The sequence below is a fragment of the Sus scrofa genome, chromosome 6 (assembly GCF_054392235.1).
Source record: "Sus scrofa isolate SSC_HxYL_T2T_F1_AM1 chromosome 6, Sscrofa_HxYL_maternal_Yorkshire_Landrace_v2.0, whole genome shotgun sequence".
Taxonomy (NCBI): domain Eukaryota; kingdom Metazoa; phylum Chordata; class Mammalia; order Artiodactyla; family Suidae; genus Sus; species Sus scrofa.
In genome coordinates this window covers 102,448,235-102,471,172 of record NC_139388.1, presented here as the reverse complement: position 1 = coordinate 102,471,172, position 22,938 = coordinate 102,448,235, and the positions used below count along the sequence as shown (strand labels likewise).

At 48.9% G+C, this 22,938-nt stretch overlaps 1 protein-coding gene and 1 long non-coding RNA gene across 4 annotated transcripts in view; one reads left to right on the top strand and one right to left on the bottom strand.

Moving 5' to 3' along the window:
- The window catches only part of APCDD1 (APC down-regulated 1), a 35,328-nt gene extending 29,163 nt beyond the window's left edge, over positions 1–6,165 (top strand). The window contains exons 4-5 of the mRNA XM_021096050.2: positions 2,843–3,164; positions 4,294–6,165. Coding sequence (XP_020951709.1) covers positions 2,843–3,164; positions 4,294–4,745 — 774 coding nt within the window. The 3' untranslated portion in view covers positions 4,746–6,165. The remainder of the gene's footprint in view (positions 1–2,842; positions 3,165–4,293) is intronic.
- Positions 5,885–22,829, bottom strand: LOC106508392 (uncharacterized). 3 transcript variants are annotated; one of them, XR_014807591.1, is made up of 6 exons: positions 21,577–22,829; positions 15,032–15,099; positions 13,045–13,093; positions 12,024–12,187; positions 7,708–7,821; positions 5,885–7,314 (listed from the first exon to the last, which is right to left on the bottom strand). It is a non-coding gene; the product is annotated as an uncharacterized LOC106508392 (long non-coding RNA). The 3 variants fall into 3 exon arrangements; XR_014807592.1 differs by lacking the exon at positions 13,045–13,093; XR_002344996.2 differs by lacking the exons at positions 7,708–7,821; positions 12,024–12,187; positions 13,045–13,093.
- Positions 22,830–22,938: the final 109 nt, after the last annotated feature.

Genomic DNA, 22,938 nt, shown 5'->3' with positions numbered 1-22,938 from the left:
CAGAGCTTTTCAGGGACTGAGACTCATGTCTTCCTAGCGTGGCCAGAAATGAAATGGTCACAATTGATGTTTTTAAATTCCCAAATCACAGACAGCACACTGGTCATGGGAGAGGAAGGCTGGCCGCTGAGCTGGCTGTAGGTACCAGCAGTGCATGTGGGCTGTATGGACCTGCCCAGCGGGCAGATGTTGGTGGAGTGTGGTCATCAGGGCACAGCTGAGGAGCCACTCCTCCTGTATCTTGGGAGCTGCCTGGCATGTGTTCCTAGAGGGCCCTCTCTGTTTCCAGGGCTGTCTCCAGCACCAGTGTGCCTGCTCATAGGCACCAGCACCAGAATCCCCTCGTCCTGTCCGTGAAATCTCAGAAACCTGAGTCTGAGTACTAGGTTTGTTTCATTCAGACCATGTGGGGCTGGGGAGGGAGCAGGGACAGCAGGTAAAAGTTTGATCAAAGCGCTGATCATGAAAAGGCTGGGTAGCTACTAAGGGGCTACTTCCTGGGTGTGGGAGCTCATGTGTTACAGACATGTCATCTTTCCATCCCAGATTTAGAGTATCAGAACCCCCTTTCAGGGTAAAAAATTTAGAACCTTCACCTCGTAGTTTGTAAGAAAATACATAATGGCAAAACTGGTGAATCTGATTATGCTTTCTTTTAAATAAATTTATGTGTTTTTCATCCTAACATGTTTTTGAAAGTTAGCGCAGGAGCCATGCCATTTGTTTGGTCTTCCCAGCAAGCACCATGCACAGGGGCAACCCCACTCTGAGAAGCTTCTCTGAGTAGTGGTTCTGAGATTACCTACTGCTCATTTCTTACAGCGTTGATGCAGGCATAACAGTGCTCGTGCACGGGGGCATGGAAACAGAGAGATTAATAACCTGCCCAGGGTCACCAGCTGCAGTCAGTCTCTGGTCCCTGGCAGCTCTCCAGCTGTGGCCGGAATCACCTCTTCCTGTGCAGTTAGGCGCGGCCCTAGAGGACTGTACACACGTGTCCCCCTGTCCGTGCCTCACTGCTGACCAGAGGCCTGTGTGTCCCAGAGGAAATGTATGGGGCCCCGGGCCAGCGAGACCTCTGCCTTCATCCCACCGCCTGTTTGATCTCAACGTCTGCAAGCCCCAGACCAACCTCCTCTCCCCCAAGTGACAGCTCCAGGCTCATCTGATGAGCATGGGACCATCAGCGGGAGAAGAGCTGGAGGGAGGCAGATGAACAGCCCTCACCCCACCAGGGCCCTCCTGCTCTTGCCGGTTGCCCAGCCTTTCACCAAAGAAGCTCTGTAGCTGCCGCGCTGAGGCAGCACCAGGGGTGAAGAGGCCTGGAGATGTGGGTTTCTGCTCAGAAACAAGTGCCTGCCTGCCTGAGTGGCCCACCTGTCAGTCCCTGTCCCCAGGCCGAGAGCTGCTAGGCAGTGGATCCCTGGGTCAGGGCACAGGGCCAGGGTCACCCTCCCACCACAGCACCAGGTTCCCATGGGCTTCTAGCACAGCCAGTGTCTGGCAGCCTAGGTGGCTTCCTGCACCCCACATGGGGGAGAAGACCTGGGAGAGGACCCCCCTGTGAGGAGGCAGCCTTGGCCCAGAGGCCTCCTGTGACTTGGGTCTAGCCGTCGATGGCAGTCTGGTCAAGGACACGGCTGCTCTGTCTTCCAGACCTCGGCTTTGGGGGAGCCCCGAGCCCTCTGGGCAGACGGCATCCATGGCTGAGTCCCTGGCCACCCCATCTACTCAGGAGGTTTCCTATCTGCAGGCCTGGACGGCCCTTACCCGGCTCCGTGTCTGTCTCTGTGTCTGTCCTAGAGGGCAGGCCCAGCCAGGGAGGCGCTGCCTGAGGACCCGGCTGTCACCGTCTCCACTGATTCAGTGGATTAGAGGTAAAAAGCAGAAATCGAATCAAGAGCCCATAAGCCGTCCAGACCTCAGGCCAACAGGGGCAGGTGTGCCGCGGCCTCCCTAGGCCTCCCGTGGGGCTGGCCCTCCATGCCCTCCTTTCTGCCTTCACGACAACCTTCTGTCTGTGGCTACTGGAACACTGTCTTTTTTCTTTTCTTTGGTGTGTCTCATAATTGTTTTATTCTGAAAAAAATCTAGTTGTGGTATAAGACACATAACAGAAAATTTACCATCTTAGCCGTGTACATTTCAGTGACGTCAGGGACACTTACACTGCTGTGGAGCCGTCGTCTGCACCCACCCACCGAACTCCCCAGTCCCCTCCCTGTTCTACTTTGTCTGCAGATTTGACCCAGGGTCCCTCCAATCTATTCCATTGTGTCGAGACCACATGTTTGAAACGTTCAGCCACTGATGTGACTGTGGTCTCTGTCTTTTGGCTGCTGTGAATCGTGCTGCCGTGAATGTGGGTGAACGAATCCCTCGCTGAGACCCTGGTCAGTTCTGTGGGGTCTAAACAGGAGTGGGATTGCCGGGTCACTGGGTGATTCTTTTCCACAGCAGCCATCCGGCTTTACCTTCCTACCGGCAGAGTGCAGGGAGTTCAGTTCCTTGAGTCCTCGCCGAGGCTCTTACTTCCTGCTGTCTTGGTAGCCACCCTGAGGGGGGTGAGGGGATGCCCGCCTTTCTTTTTGAAATCGAATGTCCAGGACGTGTGGTCTGAGGATGCCACGGGATCCGGAAGGGATCCCAGCCCAGATGTTTAGGCAAGTCTCTGCCATCACCCAAATGTGTGTGCTCGTGAGCCCAAGGGCATGCACGCCCCATCAGTGCCCAGAGTGTGGTTCCAGGGACCAGGGGGGTGCCCAGGTTACAGGCAGTGTCCCGGGCCTGGCGGAAGGCGCACTTATGGACACATGTCCCTGTGTTTGTGTTTCGGCTGCAGAACCACGACCACGCCTGCATCGCCTGCCGAATCATCCACCGGTCTGACGAGCACCGGCCGCCGCTGCTGCCCCCGCAGGCGGACCTGACGGTGGGCCTGCATGGCGAGTGGGTGAGCCAGCGCTGCGAGGTGCGGCCTGAGGTCCTCTTCCTCACCCGCCACTTCATCTTCCATGACAACAACCATACCTGGGAGGGACACTACTACCACTACTCAGACCCCGTGTGCAAGCATCCCACCTTCACCATCTATGCCAAGGGCCGCTACAGCCGTGGTGTGCACTCCACCAGGGTCATGGGCGGCACAGAGTTTGTGTTCAAAGGTAGGGCTCCCGCACATACCCACTGCCATTCCCTGCTCCAATGTCACGGCAGCACATGGGGACGCATTTGTGGGGGCTGGGCTGAGGGAAACACGGGGTGTTGAGGAGGGGACACAGCCCTTCCTGCCCCAAGGGCATGACTTGCAGGAGCTTCTGAGTGGCGTCAGTGGCACCTTGGGTACTCAGTTTGTCCCCCGTCCCTTGAGAAGATGTCACGTGCTTGCAGGGGCGGGGGGTCTGGGTACCTAAGGATCACCTAAGCCAGGCAGTGAAGGGCGAGATTCTCCAGGCTGAGGTCCAGTGGGTCTTATTTCTGGACTTTTGTTAAGTTTGGGCATCTTGTTAAGCAGATATCAGCCCTGTCACGGACAAAAAAAGGGCGCTGGCCTAGATGCTGGGTGTGCCCCCTTCCAGGATAGCATCTCATGGTTCAGTCCATTTAAAAGCAAGTATTTTTGCACCCTGCCCCCCGGTAATTTCTCCGTAAGGGGGGAGGATTTGTTACAGGGAGCATGGCCTTTGGTAGCTGCAGCCCAGGGGTCCTCTTGATCTGAGTCCACCCCAAAGCTCTCTTGTGTACACGGAATAAAGGAGCTGAGAGGGCCTCAAAGGCAGTCCTTCGCAAGGGCTAGGATTTCCACTTAATGGATTTAAGCATATTTTTCTTGCTTGCAACCTAATTTGTTTCAGCTGCCCGACTTATGTATGGGCCAGTATTAATCCGCAAGACTGCTGCATGCTCTAGGTGCCTGACACCAAAACTATTTAAAAACCTCAAAACCTATTTATAAAAACACATTCCAGTTTTTGTTGACTACTGTGCCATCCCAAAGAGCTGATGTCCCAGAGACCCCTCCTTGGGGACAGTCTGACTTCACAGGAGTGGTCTAGTCAGCCTTGGTCTGGGCTCAGCATTTTCAGCCAGATGAGCTGGCCTTTTCCTGATGGCACCCGCAGGGTGCTTGCTGGTGCCACAGTCACGTCCACATGCGGGGGTCTCTCCCCGCAGGGTGTTTTCCTGGGTTGTGGCCCAGTGGGTCGGGCTGCAAGAGGGGGTTGAGAGCAGAAGCCAGTGAGTGCGGTGTGACGAGCTCCCCTGAATCACTGAACTGTCCCCTCTCCTTGGCAGTGAACCACATGAAGGTCACCCCCATGGATGCGGCTACCGCCTCACTCCTCAATGTCTTCAATGGCAACGAGTGCGGGGCCGAGGGCTCCTGGCAGGTGGGCATCCAGCAGGACGTGACCCACACCAACGGCTGCGTGGCGCTGGGCATCAAACTGCCTCACACAGAGTACGAGATCTTCAAAATGGAGCGAGACACCCGGGGCCGCTACCTACTGTTCAACGGCCAGAGGCCCAGCGACGGCTCCAGCCCGGACAGGCCCGAGAAGAGGGCCACGTCCTACCAGATGCCCTTGGTCCAGTGCGCCTCGTCCACACCCAGGGCCGAGGACTTCGCTGAGGACCACGGGCAGCGTCAGCACCGGAGCTGGGCGCCCAGGGGCAGCACATGTCCCCTGCTGCTGGCCGGCCTTGCCTGCCTTTGGACTCTGCTGCCCTGGCTCGGCCTCACATAGAGGTTCTTACAGAGTTTTATTTTTCCAAACCGGGATTCCTTACAATGTACAGATTTTCTTTACGAGAAGAAAAGACACTTCCTCCTTGGACACACTTGAGAAGGGTCCTCTTTCCCGCCCACCCTGCCCACCGGTCTGGGTCAGGAGTGATTTGAAGTTTCTGCTCTGAACTTGGTCCAGTCGGATCTGGGGCTGGGCGGCCTCATGACATAATCGCACTTTACAAGCGCAGAGGGTTCCGGGCAGTGTGTTGGCAGAGGGTGAGGGGGCAGCTACTCCCCCCCTTCCTCCTTGTCATCACTGCACTTGGGGTGGGACTTAGGGAGAACAGACACCCCGCTTCAACTTTCCTGCTGCTTCTCTGCAGTTGCCTCCTGTCCTCCTTGGAACCTGTTTGCCTCTCCGAGTTTTCCAGCCTGGAATCTGGAGGCGAGCAGGTTTGGGACCCCGACCCAGACACATTGTATTAACCTAAGAAGAGCCGTCAGAAGACAAAGTGGAGTGGGACCCCCTTTACAGCCTTTATGAAAGAGAGTGAATCCACACTTGCCAGTGGTGAAAAGTGTCTGTAATTAAAGTTTCAGAGTAATTGAAAGAATGGCTATTTTGACTTGCTGGGAGAGGAGCTGTGGGTTCTGCGCTGGTTCCGGAGTGGGGGCTGCGGAGCACACCGCTCCTACCTGCCCTGTGGATGGTGCGGTGGAGCACCTGTCAGAAGCTGTCCCACTACAGATGGACAGGAGGTGACAGTGCAATGGTGACCTAAGTAATAGGGAGCCCATTCCGTCTGGTCCTGGCTCACATGGTGTCTAGCTTTGGGTGAGCAGACGGAGTCACTTTGCCGTCTCTGTAACCCCACTGACGGATATGCAGAGACCATGCTGGGGTTGTCCTGGTCGGGGCTCGCCTAGACTGTCCATCCTCCTTCCCAGACAGGACAGGCTGGTCGCCGCAGGGAGTGTCAGGGCACCTTAGCCTCTGTGAGTTTCCTTCTCACAGATGCCCGGAGGGTGCATGAGTCATGTCTGTCCGGCACTTTGGGTTTTTACAAATGGTGCCATCTGAACACCAAGGTGGCCTCCAGGAGAAACTGATGGCGGGAAATGGTGAGTAACCAATCAACAGGCCGGAAACCATGATCGAGGTCAAGAGTCACACCTGTATTTAAGAATCACCTTTTTGCAGTGCTGCAGGGCTAGGTTCTAAGGGTGGCGTGTCGTACCAGAGTGCTTTATCTTTACATGATGTTTTATGTTGCGGTGCATACTGAGGGGGTTTCAAATGAAAGTACTAACTTAATGTCTTCCAAATTTCATAAACAGAGATGTCAACAAGACTCCCACGAAATACATTTTACCTGTGGATCTATTTAATACTAATGCTATCTTTAAAGGAAATAATAAAATTATGTGAAAAACTATGTTCACTGCTAAAGAATACCTCCATGATTTACCCTAAAACGGATAGATTTATAAGCGTTTAATTCCCAGCCACTCGCCCTGACTTAGCTATTGACACTTTCTTAAAGTCTATTATGTGTATGCCCCCCCGTATATATACACACCCAGATATGTAGGTATTAAGGTATACGCAGAGGACGATGGTATGTCTGTGTGTCTTGGGGATGACATGAAATTCATGTGGTCATATCACTTTGTGATTCACTACAAATCATTACAGAGAATGATCTATATAACTTATGCACAGATTACTGACAAGTGGATTTACAGCTGTCACTTATTGTCTCACCACATACATCATACATCACATCTTAAAACGAATGCTCACCTAGACCATGAAGATCGTCGTTTTAGCTGACTTCCCATCACCTTGAAGAATCATAATGACCCATCTTTAAGAGTTACTCAGGTTTGAAAGTTGGAAATGTTTAACCCAAGACCAAGTAAGATGCTACCTTTGAGAAAGAAATGGCTGACTCTAGAATATTCCATAGCAAGCTTAAAACATTCCATAATATGCCAGCAGCTCTGCCCCTAAGTTAGCAGCAGGTAGTGCTTGTCAATAGCAGGTTTGGAGAAGTAGTGAGTCAGTAATGAAGGCTTTCTTAGGCTCCACTGGCCTCTTGGAACTAGACTTCTCATCCTGGGTACAGGCTGGTAATGGATGGGTGAGAAAGTTGCTCCTTGGGCAATGGTAAAACTTAAGTGTGATCTAGGTTTCAAACTCTATAAGATCCAGGTTGACCCTGGACTCAGGAAGGAGTTTCCTAGAGTCCCAAGTGTCCCCAGGACAGAACAAAGGGAGTTTGTTCATACATGACAAGCCTGGCCGTCTGAGTCGAGGAGCAGTGCCCAACACGCCCAGTGTCTGGAACTTCCGGATGTTGTCCATCTTGAACAGTCTGTCGCAGGGTTTCCAGGGTGACTCTCAGTGGTACCCAGCATGAAGGAGCTCTGTTAGAGGGGCTGGCAGCCCAGGACATCCCAAGGGGGCCTCACACACGCACCTTGTGGAAACAACTTGAACCCAAGACTTTTGTGGCTCCTGGTTGAAGGAAAGGCTTTATGGTGTTAAGAGAGCAGGTCTCTGGTCCACCAACTCTTCAACTCTATTCATGAAAACAAAGATGATGTTCATAGCAGTCCACACAAACATTGCGATGTTTTATTTTTAAATGGCACGTCTCATTCCTATAGGACATACTAAGTCCCTGGCAATGCAATGGAGAAGCCAACAGACTGCGTGCAATCAGACATTTCGGGACCCTGTCCTCAAGGGGAGGTGCTGAACCCTCTGGGTGGGGCTGATGGAGAAGGGGTGGTGAGTGGAGACAGCAGAGAGTAGGGCCTCTCTTTTCTACCCCACACAGATTTTCTGGCCTTTTAGAGACACCCAAGCTTTCATGAACCCAAATATCTTTCATTAGGATACAGTTGCATCAAGAACAAATAATCACGGATTTCTAGATTCTTGAGAAAAGGCATAAGCATTCTTTTCTTACCTGTAGGAGGATCACATGTCCTAAAATATTCATTGAATTAGTCAAATCCCTGTCATGATCCGAGACTGTTTCTGGCTTTCAGGGTAGGTATTTTATCACAACCCCATTTCCTTGCTGTCAACAGGCAGAAGTAACACTGTCACAAGGACAAACACTGGCAAATTCACTCCCACTTTTCCACTGAACTTTATGTGGTGACATCCCTCCAGGGAGACAGAACTGACACCTGCTTGTTGGCCACCAAGGGTGTGAGGCTGGCCCAACACAGCACCTTTACACGAGCTCATGCACACTGGGAAGTGGGTCACAGGCTGACTAGTGCCTACTATTCTGAGAACAATGTGTGGTTTCCAGAAACACATTTCGTCTTAGTTTCTCACATCTGTGGTACAACCACCTCTGAGTCCCCTACACCCTCGAGAACAGCACCTGAGAAAGTCTGTCCCCTTCAAGGAACCCCCCGTCCCCCCATGTAGCTGTTACATTGGAATTCAGAGATGCAAGGTCTGTGGGCACAGAGAGCTTCACGGTGCAGTCTATAGTATGTGAGGGGTGACCTGTGTGGGGTTTTTTGCTGTTGGATTGTAGGAGTCCCTGATATATTTTGGATATGAACCCTTTATCAGATACACAGTTTACAAATGTTTTCCCCAATTCCATAGGTTGCCTTTTCCCTACAGGAATAAACTTAACTAAGGAAGTAAAATAAATGTACATTGAAAATTACAAAACACCACATGCACCCGCATGTTCATTGAAGCTCTATTCACAATAGCCAAGACATGGAAATAACCCAAATGTCCATCGACAGATGATTAGATTAGGAAGATGTGGTATATATACACAATGGAATACTACTCAGCCATAAAAAAGAACGAAATAATGCCATTTGCAGCAACATGGATGGAACCAGAGACTCTCATATGAGTGAAGTAAGTCAGGAAGAGAAAGACAAATACTATATGATATCACTTATATCTGGAGTATAATATACGGCACAAATGAAACTTCCCACAGAAAAGAAAATCATGGGCTTGGAGAATAGACTTGTGGTTGCCAAAGAGGAGGGGAAGGGAGTGAGGTGGATTGGGAGCTTGGGGTTAATAGATGCAAACTATTGCCTTTGGAATGGATTAGCAATGAGATCCTGCTGTCTAGTCACTTATGATGGAGCATGACAATGTGCGAAAAAACAATGTGTACATGTATCTGTAACTGGGTCACCATTCTGTACAGTAGAAAAAAATTGTATTGGGGAAACAACAATTAAAAAAATATTATTAAAAAAAAAGAAAACTACAAAACATCAATGAGAGAAACTAAAGAAGGCACAAACAAATGGAAAGACATACCCTGTTCATGGATTGGAAGACATAATATTGTTAAAACATCCTTACTACCCAACGAGATCTACAGAGTCAAGGCAATGCCTATCAAAATCTCAATGGCTCTTTTTTTTTTTTTTTTTTTTTTTTTTTTTGCGGAAACAGAAAAAACAATCCTAAAGTTTATGTGGAACCATAAGGGTCCCTGAATAGCCAAAGCTATATTGAGAAAGAACAAAACTGGAGGCATAACACTTCCTGATTTTCAAAATCTATTGTGAAAGCCACAGAACTGCTGGTACTGACACAAAGGCAGACAGACAGACACCAGTGAAACAGAATAGAGAGCCCAGAAATGAACCCTCATGTATACAGTCAACTGATTCTCAACAAGGGTTCCAGGAGTACCCAAGAAGGATCTCTTGAAACAAGTGGCTTTGGGAAAAAAGAATATCCACATACAGAGTGAAAGTGAACCCTTACACCATAGACAAAAAAATAGTCAAAATGGATTAAAGTCTTAAACATAAGACCTAAAACTGTAAAACTTCTAAGAAGAAAACACAGGGGAAAGTTTCATGATATTGGTCTTGGCAGTGACTTCACAGATGTGATCCCAAAAGCATAGGCGACAAAAACCAAAATAAATAAATGGACTGCATCAGACCAAAAGGCTTCTGCTCAGCAAAGAAAAAAATCAACAGAGTGAAAAAGCAATCTACAGAATGGGAGGAAATATAGTGAACCATACATCTGATAAGGGGCTAATATGCAAAATATATAAGGAACTCCTACAACTCAATAGCAGCAAAAAAAAAAAGAGAGCATATAACTTGCTTTAAAAAATGGACAAAGGATTTGAATAGGTGTTTCTCCAAAAAATATTCTATTCTATATTTTCTCTTCCTTAACTGTTACTTTTTGCCATGGAAACAAGTGGATGATGTCATACAAGGATGGCATAAACATGGAAGTGCAGATTTCACAAAAGAGCTGGTCTCAGATGAGAAATAGCTCTAATTTCCAAACAAAAATCATTTCAATAGCCAAGAAAACAAAGTCCCTGGGACGATCAAATGCATTTTCCAAGGAACCTTCTTTGAGTGTGTTCCAGCACAAATGTCTGTCTTCACTGTTCATAGCGAATTCCAGCCAATCCCTGCATTTCCTTATTGGCTTGAAACTAAATGGCAGGAAACACCCAGGGGCACCAATAACACGTCAGAATCCTGTGCCAACTTCAAACGAGGTAGACAGTCCTGTGGAGCTAGTTTCTTGATACTTTGAGAAATTTCATGGAAAGGAAAGATAACAAACTTGAAAGGCAAGTCCTTTTTTGCGTCAATAAATAAAACATCAAAGTGATGACTGAGCCAATGATCCAAATAGAAGTCCTGTGTAATTCTTGTGTAATTTTCAGCCTAATAAAGCAATGAATACGAATTCAAATGAGCAGCCTGATTGGAAATAAAACAAGCAATGCGTTCCGTTTCTGGATCAACCTTTCTCCCAGGGAGTGACCCAGGCGTTAACATCACAGTCCTATGCCCATTGTTCCCGATGGCTTGTGTCTCATCATCTTTCCAGACCACAGAGAGTCAGGAAGTTACCTTTTCCACTGCAATTCATTCGAAGAGCACCAGGATGTTGGAGAAAATGGTGGTGGTCAAAATAATTAAAAACTATTTGGACCTCTGTGCAAAATTCTGCCACACATGCAAACATCTATGAACAAACAATTTTTTTTTTGGTCTTTTGTCTTTTTAAGGCTGCATCCATGGCATATGGAGGTTCCCAGGCTAGAGGTCCACAGCCACAGCAACTCAAGATCCGAGCTGCGTCTACCACCTACACCACAGCTCACGGCAATGCCGGATCCTTAATCCACTGAGTGAGTCCAGGGGTCGGTCGAAACCACATCCTCATGGATGCTAGTTGGGTTTGTTAACCACTGAGCCATGACAGGAACTCCTGAACAAGTTTAGCTCCTTCTTGTGAGTTCTGTGAAGTTCCAGTATCTTCCTTCATGCCAATTACAGCCTAACTGCATTTTACTAGGAGTCATGCTACACCTCAGTGGTGCATGCAGGTTAGCAAGTCCTAGAAGGCGTGACAAATTATTCTAAAGGTCAAATGTTTGATTATTATTCGCTTGTTTTTCCGTGACCAACATTAGATAAACTGATCATCAGACTGTGAACTTCCACCAGTGAGGAATATCAGATATGTTGCAAAAAAATAGAGGACTTTACACTCAAAAAAAACCTTGAATCTCTCTGGTTCTTGCCCAACCCACTGCGGTGACTCCCTGGTGCTGTAACTCATGAGGACATCCAGGGTCAGCCTGAACATTTCCAGAGACATTGCTAAAAACTCCAAGGCATATCATTCCAATTCTGAACGCTTGCCATTCTTTAAAAATTCTTTCTAATATTGAGGTGAATACCAGACCCTCGTTACCCAAGACCTTTTTATGTCAGAAGAAATTAGACTCTTGCTCCACTTGATAGGCTTCTGAACAACCATTCTTCCCAATTCTGTTCTTTGATAGAGTTTTCTTTTTCTTTTTCTTTTTATTTTTAAGGATGCACCTGAGGCATATGGAGAGTCCCAAGCTAGGGGTCAAATCAGAGTTACAGCTGCCAACCTACACCACAGCAATCTGGGAACCGAGCTGTGGCTGAGACTTACACTGCAGCTTGAGGCAATGCCGGCTCCTTAACCCACTGAGTCAGGCCAGGGATGGAACCCACATCCTCATGGATACTAGTTGGGTTCTTAACCACAATGGGGAGCCACAATGGGGAGGAGCTCCCAGTAGAGTTTTTTTTCTCACACTTTCCTAATACAATTTGGATCCAGTGCTGCTAGTCACTGCTCCATTCTTTGTTGGTTAACTAAGCTTCAGTTTGGAAAATTAGCATTTCTCTTAATACACTGACTAAAATATCACAGATATGGATTGGCCAATGAGAATATTAGTACCATTACCTTCTCTTTTGTAGAACAACTCTGGTGGAATCCATAAGTCACAGTTTTAAAACCAAGACATTCATTTTCGGCACTGACGATCTTAAATATTTAGGAGCTAAAATTGTCCTTTTATGTTGCATGGCGTAGAAATGTAAGGACTCAGCACAGCATTGCTAAAAGAACTTGAGAAGAATCAGAGTTTTTAACAAAGATGATTTATGAGCATATTTGTTGTGTCTATCCAGAAGCTATTCCAAATTCAAGGTCAGCTTTACCTTCCTCATGCCTGGCATCTAAGGCAGCGTATATAATCCATATATAATCCACAAAATAACAGATGTTGCATGAAGACACTTGTTAAAATGTTTTACCTTGGACAAATTCAGTGCTTATCAAAGCTCACAGAAGATACTTAATTGCAAAGGAACAACCAGATCAGTCTACAGGGCAAGACATCAGGGTATGTTTGGGGATCACTGGAGGCAGGGCCACCAGGTTTTGTTTCCATGAAGGACCAAGAAGCTCCAAAAGTTTGACATTTTTCTTTTCTTTTCTTTTTTTGTCTTTTGGAAGTTCCTAGGCTAGGGGTCAAATGGGAGCTACAGCTGCCAGCCTACACCACAGCCACAGCAATGCCAGATCCAAGCTGAATTTGTGACCTACACCACAGCTCATGGCAACACTGGATCCTTAGCCCACTGAGCGAGGCTAGGGATAGAACCTGCAACCTCATGGATGCTAGTCAGATTCGTTTCCCCTGAGTCATGACAGGAACTCCTTGACATCTTTTTGGGGAAAGACAAAATAGGGACCATCACCTTGGTCTAACAGCAAGCCGTTGTATTTGGAGTAGAAGGGTGGTTATAAACTGATGTATTGCTTACCTTACTGCTTTCAAGTTTGTGCTTTTGAAGGGTTCATCTGTATTCTTGACTTTGCTCTTACTGCATTTGTTTAGATCTTACTGCATTAGTTTAGTATATATAGTTAAATTGTTTCACTTCCTTAACTTGCAATCAATGTTTCTTTATTTACTTACCTTTATCCCACTTACTCCCAAAATGCTTCAAGGCAATTTACAGAAATACCTACAATTCAACAAGACCAAATAGAGTATAAAAATAGCTGTGTGCATCTGGGCAAACAAAATCGAAGGCCACAAAAATAAAAACCATCCAGATGTGCCCTGGGTGTTCTCAGGATATGCTGGCAAATCTGAGTCCCTCCATGGAGGGGAGCCATAGTTAATGTCGGGCTTTCCAGAAGCCAAAGAGGTAATGTGACTTAACATTTTTCAGAGGACTTGAACAAATGAATTGCTCAGGAAAAAGCAGAGAGATATTGTCCTTGGGAAAAAAATTCAGTAAATAAGAATCCACCAGTTTATTTCCCAGGACCTAGCACACTCATTTCATTGGAAGCTCCACAAGCTTTACATGCCCTCTGCTGAGCTGGGTGCTATGTATGTTAGAAGACACATAATGATGCCCAATGCCCGTGTTGCATTCTGCAGGTCTGCCCCACATCTAGCCCCAGTATAGAACTTTTTACTTAAATTTAAAACCCTGGGTCCATCTGAAGTTACCCTTCACTGGTCCAGGGAGCTTTAGAAAACATAATTTTCGTATTTGTGTGTACCTTTGAACTATGTGGCTTTCATGATCAATTGCTGTGTGAAACACAGGGGGCTTCCTTTCTTGGGCTTTGTGTAGCAAAAATGGACTTTCATCCTTCAGTTAAATCTAATTAAGGAACTGAAGTAACTTCCCATAAAAGTGAGAGGTTATTACGTGATAATGAAAGGCAGACTGTCTCCTGGTTACTCAAGTTGTAAACACAAGGTTGCATTCCCATCAAAGAGTCCTAATGATTTGTCCCCAGAGGGTTCCCATAATTATAGGATCCTATCATCAGGTGTTTCACTAAATGCCCAAACATGCAGTCTGCCCACAGAGGATGCTCCTCCAGGCCTATCCAAGTTCAAATCCCTAAGTTGCTCTACATTTTTATAGCAAAACCATTTTTATGCAACCTCCACGTGGAAGGGGCCCCGCTCTTTTTGTTTATCCAAGGATGTCCTTGCTTATCCTGCTGTGGGGAGGGGGTGAGGGAGGGCTGGCAATCAGGGAGCTCACCTAACTGTCCCCACCCCTGGTGAGTCTTGATGTGGCCAGCCCCACGACCTCTGCTCTCCACTGAAGGCAGTCCATGTCCTTCACCCCAGCTTGCTCATAAGATGTTTAGTAGTGGAGACTCATTTTGGGTTCTCTTCCCCTAGGATGCTTCCTGCCTGAACAGTCCACTCCTGATCAATTACATCAGCCCTTGGTGGCATTTCTTCCTGAAGAGTCAGCTTCAGCTGGCTCTCAGAGCCCAGGTATAATATCAGCAATACCAAGGGTAGAAGTTTTAGTTCACTCGGCCACAAATCACGTCCTTATACCACTCTGTCATTGATGGCTTCTCTCTCTTTCTGCAATTCTTCCTTGTTTTCTTACAGAGGGTTTTTTAAGTCCTCAATCCAGGCTAACTTCTATAGGAAATCCCTGCTCTGTCTAAGAGATGTGTGTGTTTCCGTGTGTGTGAGCAGGTGTATATGTAAGTGCCTGCGTGTGTGGGTGCGGGGGGGGGGGGTGTTGCATCACAAAGCTTTTTCTTTGTTTTACAAACTACTGTCCCAGGTTTTGCTGGGAGGTTCCTTCTTGGCTGGGTCACAGGCTGCTCCCAAACAGAAGGCAGTGGCCCCTGAATGAGTTCAAAGTGAATTTAGAAGAGTGTCCACACATCCTCCTCTCCTTCTGCACCAGCAAGAGCTGGGACCGAGTTCATCACCAGACACAAGCTGGGCACAGCTGGATGGGCTCTGTTCACTTTGTCAAAGTATTACGAAGCACCCAGCCCTTCCCTGGAACTGCTTACGATCCAAGAGTTAACCCAAATTAGACTCTTTCTCTGTTTCCAGTCACCCCCATCCTCCATTTCCTTCTCCCAGTAAAAGTGTTCCCCCAGTTCATCTTTATACTTACAATAGCCGATCACTCTGTACCCACATGGAATACCCATCATTCAGACACCGATCACTCTGAGGGACAGCCTTCAGATAGGAAAAATACCAGAGTTACCGAGACATTTATTTCCTCCTAATTCTATTATTATTATTCCTCAACCTCTCCTGCTAACTGCGCAGAATTCAGATGACCTGTGCCCGGGAGTATCCTCTGTTTGGGAGGTGGATCCTCAGGGCCTGGTCCACACCACCTGAAGCACAGGTGGACCTCATGACACCAGGTTCCCTGTCTCAGAGGCTCCCTTGTCCATTGGTGCATCCTGTTCCTTAGGACCTCATCCCCTAATGCTTTCCTGAGCTCTTTGAGATTACAGCTAAGCCCACCCTCCATAATCACCCCGCTGCTGCCCCCAACAGGTTCTATGTCCTTTTTTTTTTTTTTTTTTTTTTTTTTCTTTTGTCTTTTTACGGCCACGCCTGTAGCATATGGAAGTTCCCAGGCTAGGGGTCAAATCAGAGCTGCAGCTGCCGGCCTAAATCATAGCCACAGCAATGCTAGATCCAAGCCGAATTTGCAGCCTACACCACAGCTCATGGCAATGCCAGATCCTTAACCCACTGAGAAAGGCCAGGGATTAACCCACGCCCTCAAGGATAGTAGTTGGGTTCTTAACCCACTGAGCCACAAAGGGGAACTCCAAGTTCTCTGTCCTTGGTAGCACTTCCCATATTTGTAATTTCTTAAATGTTATTTAATAGCCATCACTTCTGCTACCAAGTGAGTCCTCGAGGGAAGGGACCATCCTGCCAAGCCCCTGTCATGCCTGCATCATGGTCCCCAGTCCTTTGCAAACACATGCCGGGTGAGTAAGTATACACTGAATGTGCTGTCTGGTTTCTCTCACCAGCCATAAGGCCTGGCTTTATTAAAAACTGCCCCAGACAGAATTCAAAGTTACAGGCTATTACAAAATTTGAACGTAAACAGATTTCATCATAGCCCTGGCAATCAGGTCGCAGAACCCTGGCTTCACAAAACTGCTTTTTGATTCAACTCAGAATATTTGGTTCTGTCTAAAACATCTAGACTTTTTTTCTGAAGATGAATGTTACTTTCACTCTCCATCTAAAACTACTGTCAGGAGTAAAAGGTAATTATAAGGCCCCTCCATATGAAGACATCAATGCTTGCCAAAGAAACAGAAGGAATCCTTTCCCAAGGGGGCTGAAAAAATAATCTTGTCTGAGAAAATCACACACATGTAGTCCAAGCAACAATTGTGAGGGTCCACGGAGTTCACATCATGGCTCAGCAGTTAGCGAACCCGACTAGCATCCATGAGGATGTGGGTTCGATCCCTGGCCTCACTCAGTGGGTTAGGGATCTGGCATTGCTGCGAGCTGTGGTATAGGTCACAGATGCGGCTTGGATCCCGAGTTGCTGTGGCTCTGGCGTAGGCCAGTGGCTACAGCTCCCATTGGACCCCTGGCCTGGGAACCTCCATATACCGCAGGTGCGGCCCTAGAAAAGGCAAAAAGACCAAACAAACAAACAAACAAAACACCCCAATTGTGAGGATCCATGTCTTTTCTCATCAGTGCCTGAAGAGCAGGTAGCCGAAGCTGACCCCTGGGAGTCAAGAGAACCAGCTCAGCCAAACCTGACTTGGGATGGAGGACAGAGCAGAGGCAGGGGCTGTGCTTCCAATGAGGGCTTCTAGCCATAGCTGAAGAGTCTTGATAACTTGATAAAGGAAAAGCTAACATTACTAAGTCTTTCCATTTCTATACATTTGTATTTTTAATACATAAGATATATAAGATTATATGTCAGTAAGGAGGTTGATTTGAAAGCCTATTCTGAATATCAAAGATACACCCTGGAGTTTAAACTAGACATTGCCTGCTGGTCGGAATTTAGCTAAATTATAGGTCTAGCCTTGGTCTTGAATCAGGATGGCAGCATCAAAGTCCTACAGCTGTGAATGCTGAAGGTTCTGAAGACAGGCTCTGGACCTGAAGTGACAGCGGTGGTCCAGGGGTCCCTGCGGGCTCTCCCTGCAGCCACCCCCACCCCAGACTGGTCTTCCTCTGGTTTCTGCAGTGTCAGCACCAAGTCCCAGAAATGGGGGGAGTCAGAGTGAATCGTTGCCGATGTGGAAACTATTCGTGGAGGAGGACAAACTTCCCATCTGACCATGTCAATTCTCAGTGTAGATGACATCACAACTCACTGGTCCTTCTGTCCCCAGGACGTCACTTGGTGGATGGCACAAAGCCAGCTGGGGGCAGGAGCAGCCACGTGGGGAGTGTCCTTCCAAGGGTTATGGTCCAGTGGAGAGCAGGGCCTGGACACAGGTCAGCATGGGAGGCAGGGTCTGGCCAGGGGGAGACAAGGAGCTGTGTGCTGTGAGCCCCAGGGAGGTGGAAACAGGAGAAACCAGAAATGTGGAAAACAAGAAGAGGGCGTGGGGCGGAGCAGGAGCTGGGGAAGAGTGGGTGGAGGAGGCTGGGGCCCTGGAGGCCCAGGTGGAGCTGCCTAGAGCCCCTGGGGCAGAAGCTTTGGCGTCAGGCCCCAGCTTTGTGGGGGATGCGGAGTCTTGGCTGGAAGTCTCCCCTCCCTCATGTTTGCTTTTTGACTTTTGCTCATAGCTGTCTGTCCCTTTTCCAAGCAGCTGCAAAAACTGAAGGGAGAGCACATCATTCAAAGGTCTGTGTTACCTGGTGACTGTGGCTTATCTAGAGGCCCCCAGGTTGAGAGGCAGAGGTGGATTGTGAGAAACGTGACATCCTGGAGCAGAGGACCCTCCCCCCGAACTCTAGGCCGAGTTCCTCTTCCTCCATCACCTCTGGGCTGTGCCATCCTCGCCTTCCTCCTCCCCACATCCCCCCATCTCTGGGGGTGACAAAGCGCTGTCCCAGCCATCAGCAGAGCAGGTGGGGTCAGACAGGGCCAGGGGGTGGTTACCCAAGCCCTGGAATTGCTACCTTTTCTGCTGTCAGTGGGGACCTGCAGAAGCCATGGTAACCGCAGTATTTACCCGCTAGGGACATATTGCAGGGTGCTGATGAATTCCATAGAGATCAGAACAAGGCCAGTGACTAATCAGAAAGCAGGTGGACCAGCGGCACTGCAGGAGCTGGTGCCGGTACAGCAGGGGTGGACAGTGATGGGCCCAGGCTGGAGAGATTAGGGAGTTGGCATGTACTGTTTCTCGGGATTCTGTGCTAGATGCTCACTCCATTAAGAATGCTTCATTTCCTAATATCACCAGTGCCTTGCCAGCCATCATTGGAAGTGTTGCCTAAATACCTGTGACCTAAAGATAAGGTCTCTTGGGGGCTCTGGGGACCACGAGTGCTTGGGAAGCCCTGAGCCTGGCTGGGGGGTGCTCTCAACCCCACCCCCCAAGCCTGGGCATCAACTGCTGCATTGATGTTTCTCAGGCCACATGCCCTCATTACCCCAGTTGTGTTTAGTTGCCCATGGAGTGTGGGTGCTCAGGGGGATTTACGGGGAACATGAAGATCAGCACACAGCTGGGTGCGGTTCCTGGACGTGCAGCCTAGGGAGCCGTGGGGCTCTCCTTGCACCTGATGTGCTCAGGCTCTCGGGGATTTGCAGCCCCAAAGCCCTTAGCACCCACGTGGTTCAGCTGCCAGGGATTTCAGTGTCCCCTGTGAGCTGCAGAGTATCCTCTGCCCACATCTCTGAAAACGTGTGCTCTGGAGAGAATGGACAAAGGACAGGAGCCACAAGGCTGCTGTGCTCTGAGCCATGGGCCTTGGCGGGTCAGCTGTGAACTTGATAAGGGCCCAAGTGACAGGCACTGGGTGGGCTCGCCTCCGGCTGCTTGCTTGGCAGACGATCCAAAGCTCAGGGGTTGAAAAACCCAACGTGTTATTAATGCAGCTTGGGATGCTGGACTTTGGATGGGCCATCTCTGCTTCGTGATATCTGGGACCTTGGCAGTGGCCCTGCTGTTGGGAGCATGGGGAGTGGGGCACCCTCCCTCTACACATGTAGACCCTTGCCTGAGCCTAGGCTTCCCTGAAACATGGCAGCCTCAGGGAGGTCAGCCAGGTCAGGGTTCCCACAATGATGCCCAAAGGCCTGCCTCCCAGTTCTACTGGTCAAACAGCCGCAGAACCACTCACGGGCCAGGGAGGGGGCATAGATGCCATCTCTTTGTGGGATGGGTGTCCAAGATTTGACGGCCACTTTCATCTACCACATCACCATTATCCCCATTTAAGGGAGAGGAACCAAGGCTCAAGAAGCCAAAGGATTTCCATCTTATCAGGAGCCCAGCTGAGGTTGGAAACAATGAGCCCTAAGCCTGTCCTCCCAGTTTACAGCCCTGTTTTCCCAACCTGTGAATATCTGTTCAAGGTGAGACTTGAGGGCAAGCAACATTTCCACAGGATTTAGGGCAAAGCACAGCAAATTGTTTTGCCCCCGTCTTTTATACTTTGTATCACTCACTGCAAAGGCCTCTCCTGCCTGACATACCGCTGTAGGATCTAAAATTTGTTCTGAGAGGTTGTTCAAGGCAAAAGAAGAGGAAAAAATACAAACGAGTAAAATCACCAATTTAAATGAGAGCTACCTGGCTCAGGGTAGGCTTCCTTCCCCAGAGAACAGACATATTTACATGATGGAACAAGCTGGAACCCAATGGGAACCCCTTGTTATTATTAGATTTCCTCTTGAGAAGGATTTGTAAATGAAAACATAACTCGCTATTTTAGTATTTTGTTTTTCAGGGATGAAAAATCCTTTGCAAAAACAAATTTAAAAAGAAAAACTTATCCATTTCAAGCACTTGTTTATTTTCTTATTTGAAAAGCTAAAACCGTCTTCTTTCTTCTATGATTTCCTTGGGGGCTGGGAAGAATGAGGGTTTTTCTTCCTTTTTCTGAATCTGGAAGGACTCTGCAAATGCGAGCAGTACTGAGCCCTGGGTACTCAAGGCCTCCGCATGGCCTGGTCTCTGGGAGTAGCTGTGGGCCAGGGGTGCCGCTCAGTGGGCAGCCAGGGAACAGCAGGCCTTGGGGAGCTTGGTGGGAAGCTTGGGGCTGACTGGGCAGGGTCCCTCTCTGGATCTTTTACCCTTTTCTAGCACGTGCCCTGCCGTAGTATTATTATGCTCTCTCCCCAGCTACTGAGAATCTCCAGGAAAAGGGCCTTACAGCTGCTTTTGCAAACCCAGTGCAATTAGGGGCTTGACATTTTCATGTTTGAGTAAACTTTCTTAGTGTCTTTATTAACAGGTACTAATTTCTAATCATACAAGTAGAAGGAAGTTGTATTCAAGCAAGAGATGTGTTCCTAAAGATTTTCAAACATCATTCAAACCCTGCCTGATTCTAGGCAGATGTTGACTAGGGAAGGCGTGTTGGCCCATAGCCCGTGGTGCTCCTGGAATGGGCCAGGCTGCCAGCCTTCATCAGCGATGTACCTGGTCCAGACAGCACATGGCTCAGAGCTTCCGTCGGGCAGGTCTGTATTCAAAGGTTACCTTTCCTGGAGAGGTAAGCGCACCCACGTGCACTGTCCCAGCCCCTCCCTCTGAAGCCAGGATCCCATCTACATTCCATTTCCATTGGGTTATTTAGCATGTTTCCTGCTTGCCTTCCACTGCCCATCCTTCCCCTGGCAGGTAAGCTCTAGAGGTGCCAGGCAGGGATTTCTGTCCCCTATGTTTGGGAGCCGTACTCCCCCAGCCTGGAGCAGTGTCTGGCATGGGGAGCACACTCCACAGGATTTGTTGTGTGAAGGCCAAAAGAGCAAACGGTAGCCACGAGGCTCTGAAATGCTTCTTCCCAGGAGCTCCCACTGTGGCTCAGTGGTAATGAACCCGACTAGTATCCATGAGGATGTGGGTTCAATCCCTGGCCTCACTCAGTGGGTTAAGGATTTGGCATTGCCATGAGCTGTGGTGTAGGTTGCATACATGCTTTGGATCCTCCGTTGCTGTGGCTGTGGTATAGGCCGGCAGCTGCAGCTCCAATGTGACCCCCAGCCTGGGAACTTCCACATGCTTTGGGTGTGGCTCTACAAAGCAAACAAAACCCCTAAATGCTTCCGTGTTGATGCTCAAATAAAACTAGGTTTAACATTTGTGCCCCCTCACAGATCACACATTCCATGACAGCAGGCATTATGTCCCAGTGGGATTCAGAACGCACTACCCCAAAGTACGGCTCCTTGGCATACTGAAGGGGTTCAGCTGGGGGAACCTGAGAAAGAGCAGGTGCAGGCAGGTTTGATTCCTCCCTTCTCCCATGAGACCCTGTAAGGGAGGAAAAAGTTCTCCTCAACCCTCTTAGGCCCCTGGCTGGGTCTGAACATGAAAGTGACAGACAGATTAATAGGAGGAAAGACTACAGATTCACTGAACAGAAGTTTTAGGTGATGTGGGAGCCTTAATAAAGAAATTATGACTGAAGGACCAGTTAGACTGTGGATTTTCTGCTGGGTTCCATGTGCCAAGGTGCCGTATTTGGGGACAGCGTTTCCCGAACCCCATATACCCTATGTGAGAGATGAGCTACCTGTACCTGGAGGACAGGAACACTCTGAAGACAGAGGTGCTGAAGGTGGTGAGAACAAAGGCCTTGCTAGTTTCCACAGGTCACTGTGCTGGGCTCCTGCCCTTGTCCCATCGTGTTTTCCCAGGACTTTCCAGCCTTTAGCACAGCAAGCATAAAAACACAGGAGTAACCACTTTTGCGGGTCTTCATTTCCTTATAAAGGCTCTCGTGTCGCACAAAACCTCTGTTAAATAAATGTGTGCTTTTCCCCCTGTTCCTCCATCTTGCCCAGTCTAGTTTACAGAGTCACACCTAGAGGGCCCAAGATGGTCCAGGAAGAGATTTCGCCCTTGGATGACTGGTCCAGTGAAATGCAGTTCAGGAACTTAGCTGCACCAGGGCCTCCTTGACATGTATGAGCACAGATTCCAGGGACGGGTCACGTTAGCATGTTGCTGCTTTGTTTTTCTCCAACCACTTTCAATTGCTCAGAGCAGTTCCAGTCCGTAGAGAACAGGGGCTTTTCCATACAAGGAGAAAGGAAGAGGGCCAGGGAGGCTGATGCACACGCAGAAGAGTAGTTACAATGATGGAACATGGAGCTTATAATGGGTAAACAGGGAGGTGTGAACAGGAGCAGAGGCCAGGAAGAGGTGGGAGTTCTGCTGAAGGTGAAAAATTATCAGAGCTAGAAGACAGCAAGAAATAAAGTGTCTGCTTGAAAGTGATGCGTCGGGGGCACAGTCACTAGTAATTAGTTACCCATGACTGGTAAGGTCGAGGGTGTGATCCTGGGGATGAGAGTATGAGCTAGTTGGGTGGAGACCAAGGAGCTGCAATGCTATCGCAGAATCACCTTGCAGGTGTTGAAACCCCACGAAATGTGAGTCGGACACGGAGTTACTGTTATTTCTGCCAGACCCTTGCTGGCGAACCTCGCTCCCGAACGTCACGGAGTGCTCACTTCTGAGCATCTGTCAGGGGTTACCTGACGGTGACCGACAGGCGGTAGGGGCGCACATGTAGTAAAAAATAAACGAGTCTATGCGGTCACGGATCGCAGTGCCAATGCGCTTTCAAGGGAGCGGGAAGCGAGATCCACGAGGGCCGGACTCGGTCTCTCGTTCTCCCTGGCGACCTGCCGGCACTAGGACAGTGTCTGACGCATAGTAGGTGTTCGACAAACCGGTGCTTGACGAACGAATGAATGAGAGAACCTCCCTCACTACCCACCACTGCTGCGCATGGAGACAAGCTAGCGGCCAGCTCGGGCGCTCTGCGCCTGCGCGGCGTTTCCTGCGCGGCTCCCGGGCCGCTTCGCCGCACTTGGTTTGAGCCCTGCAGGCCCCGGTGGAGCGGCAGCGGCGCCGTCCCGGCCTCCTCCTCGGC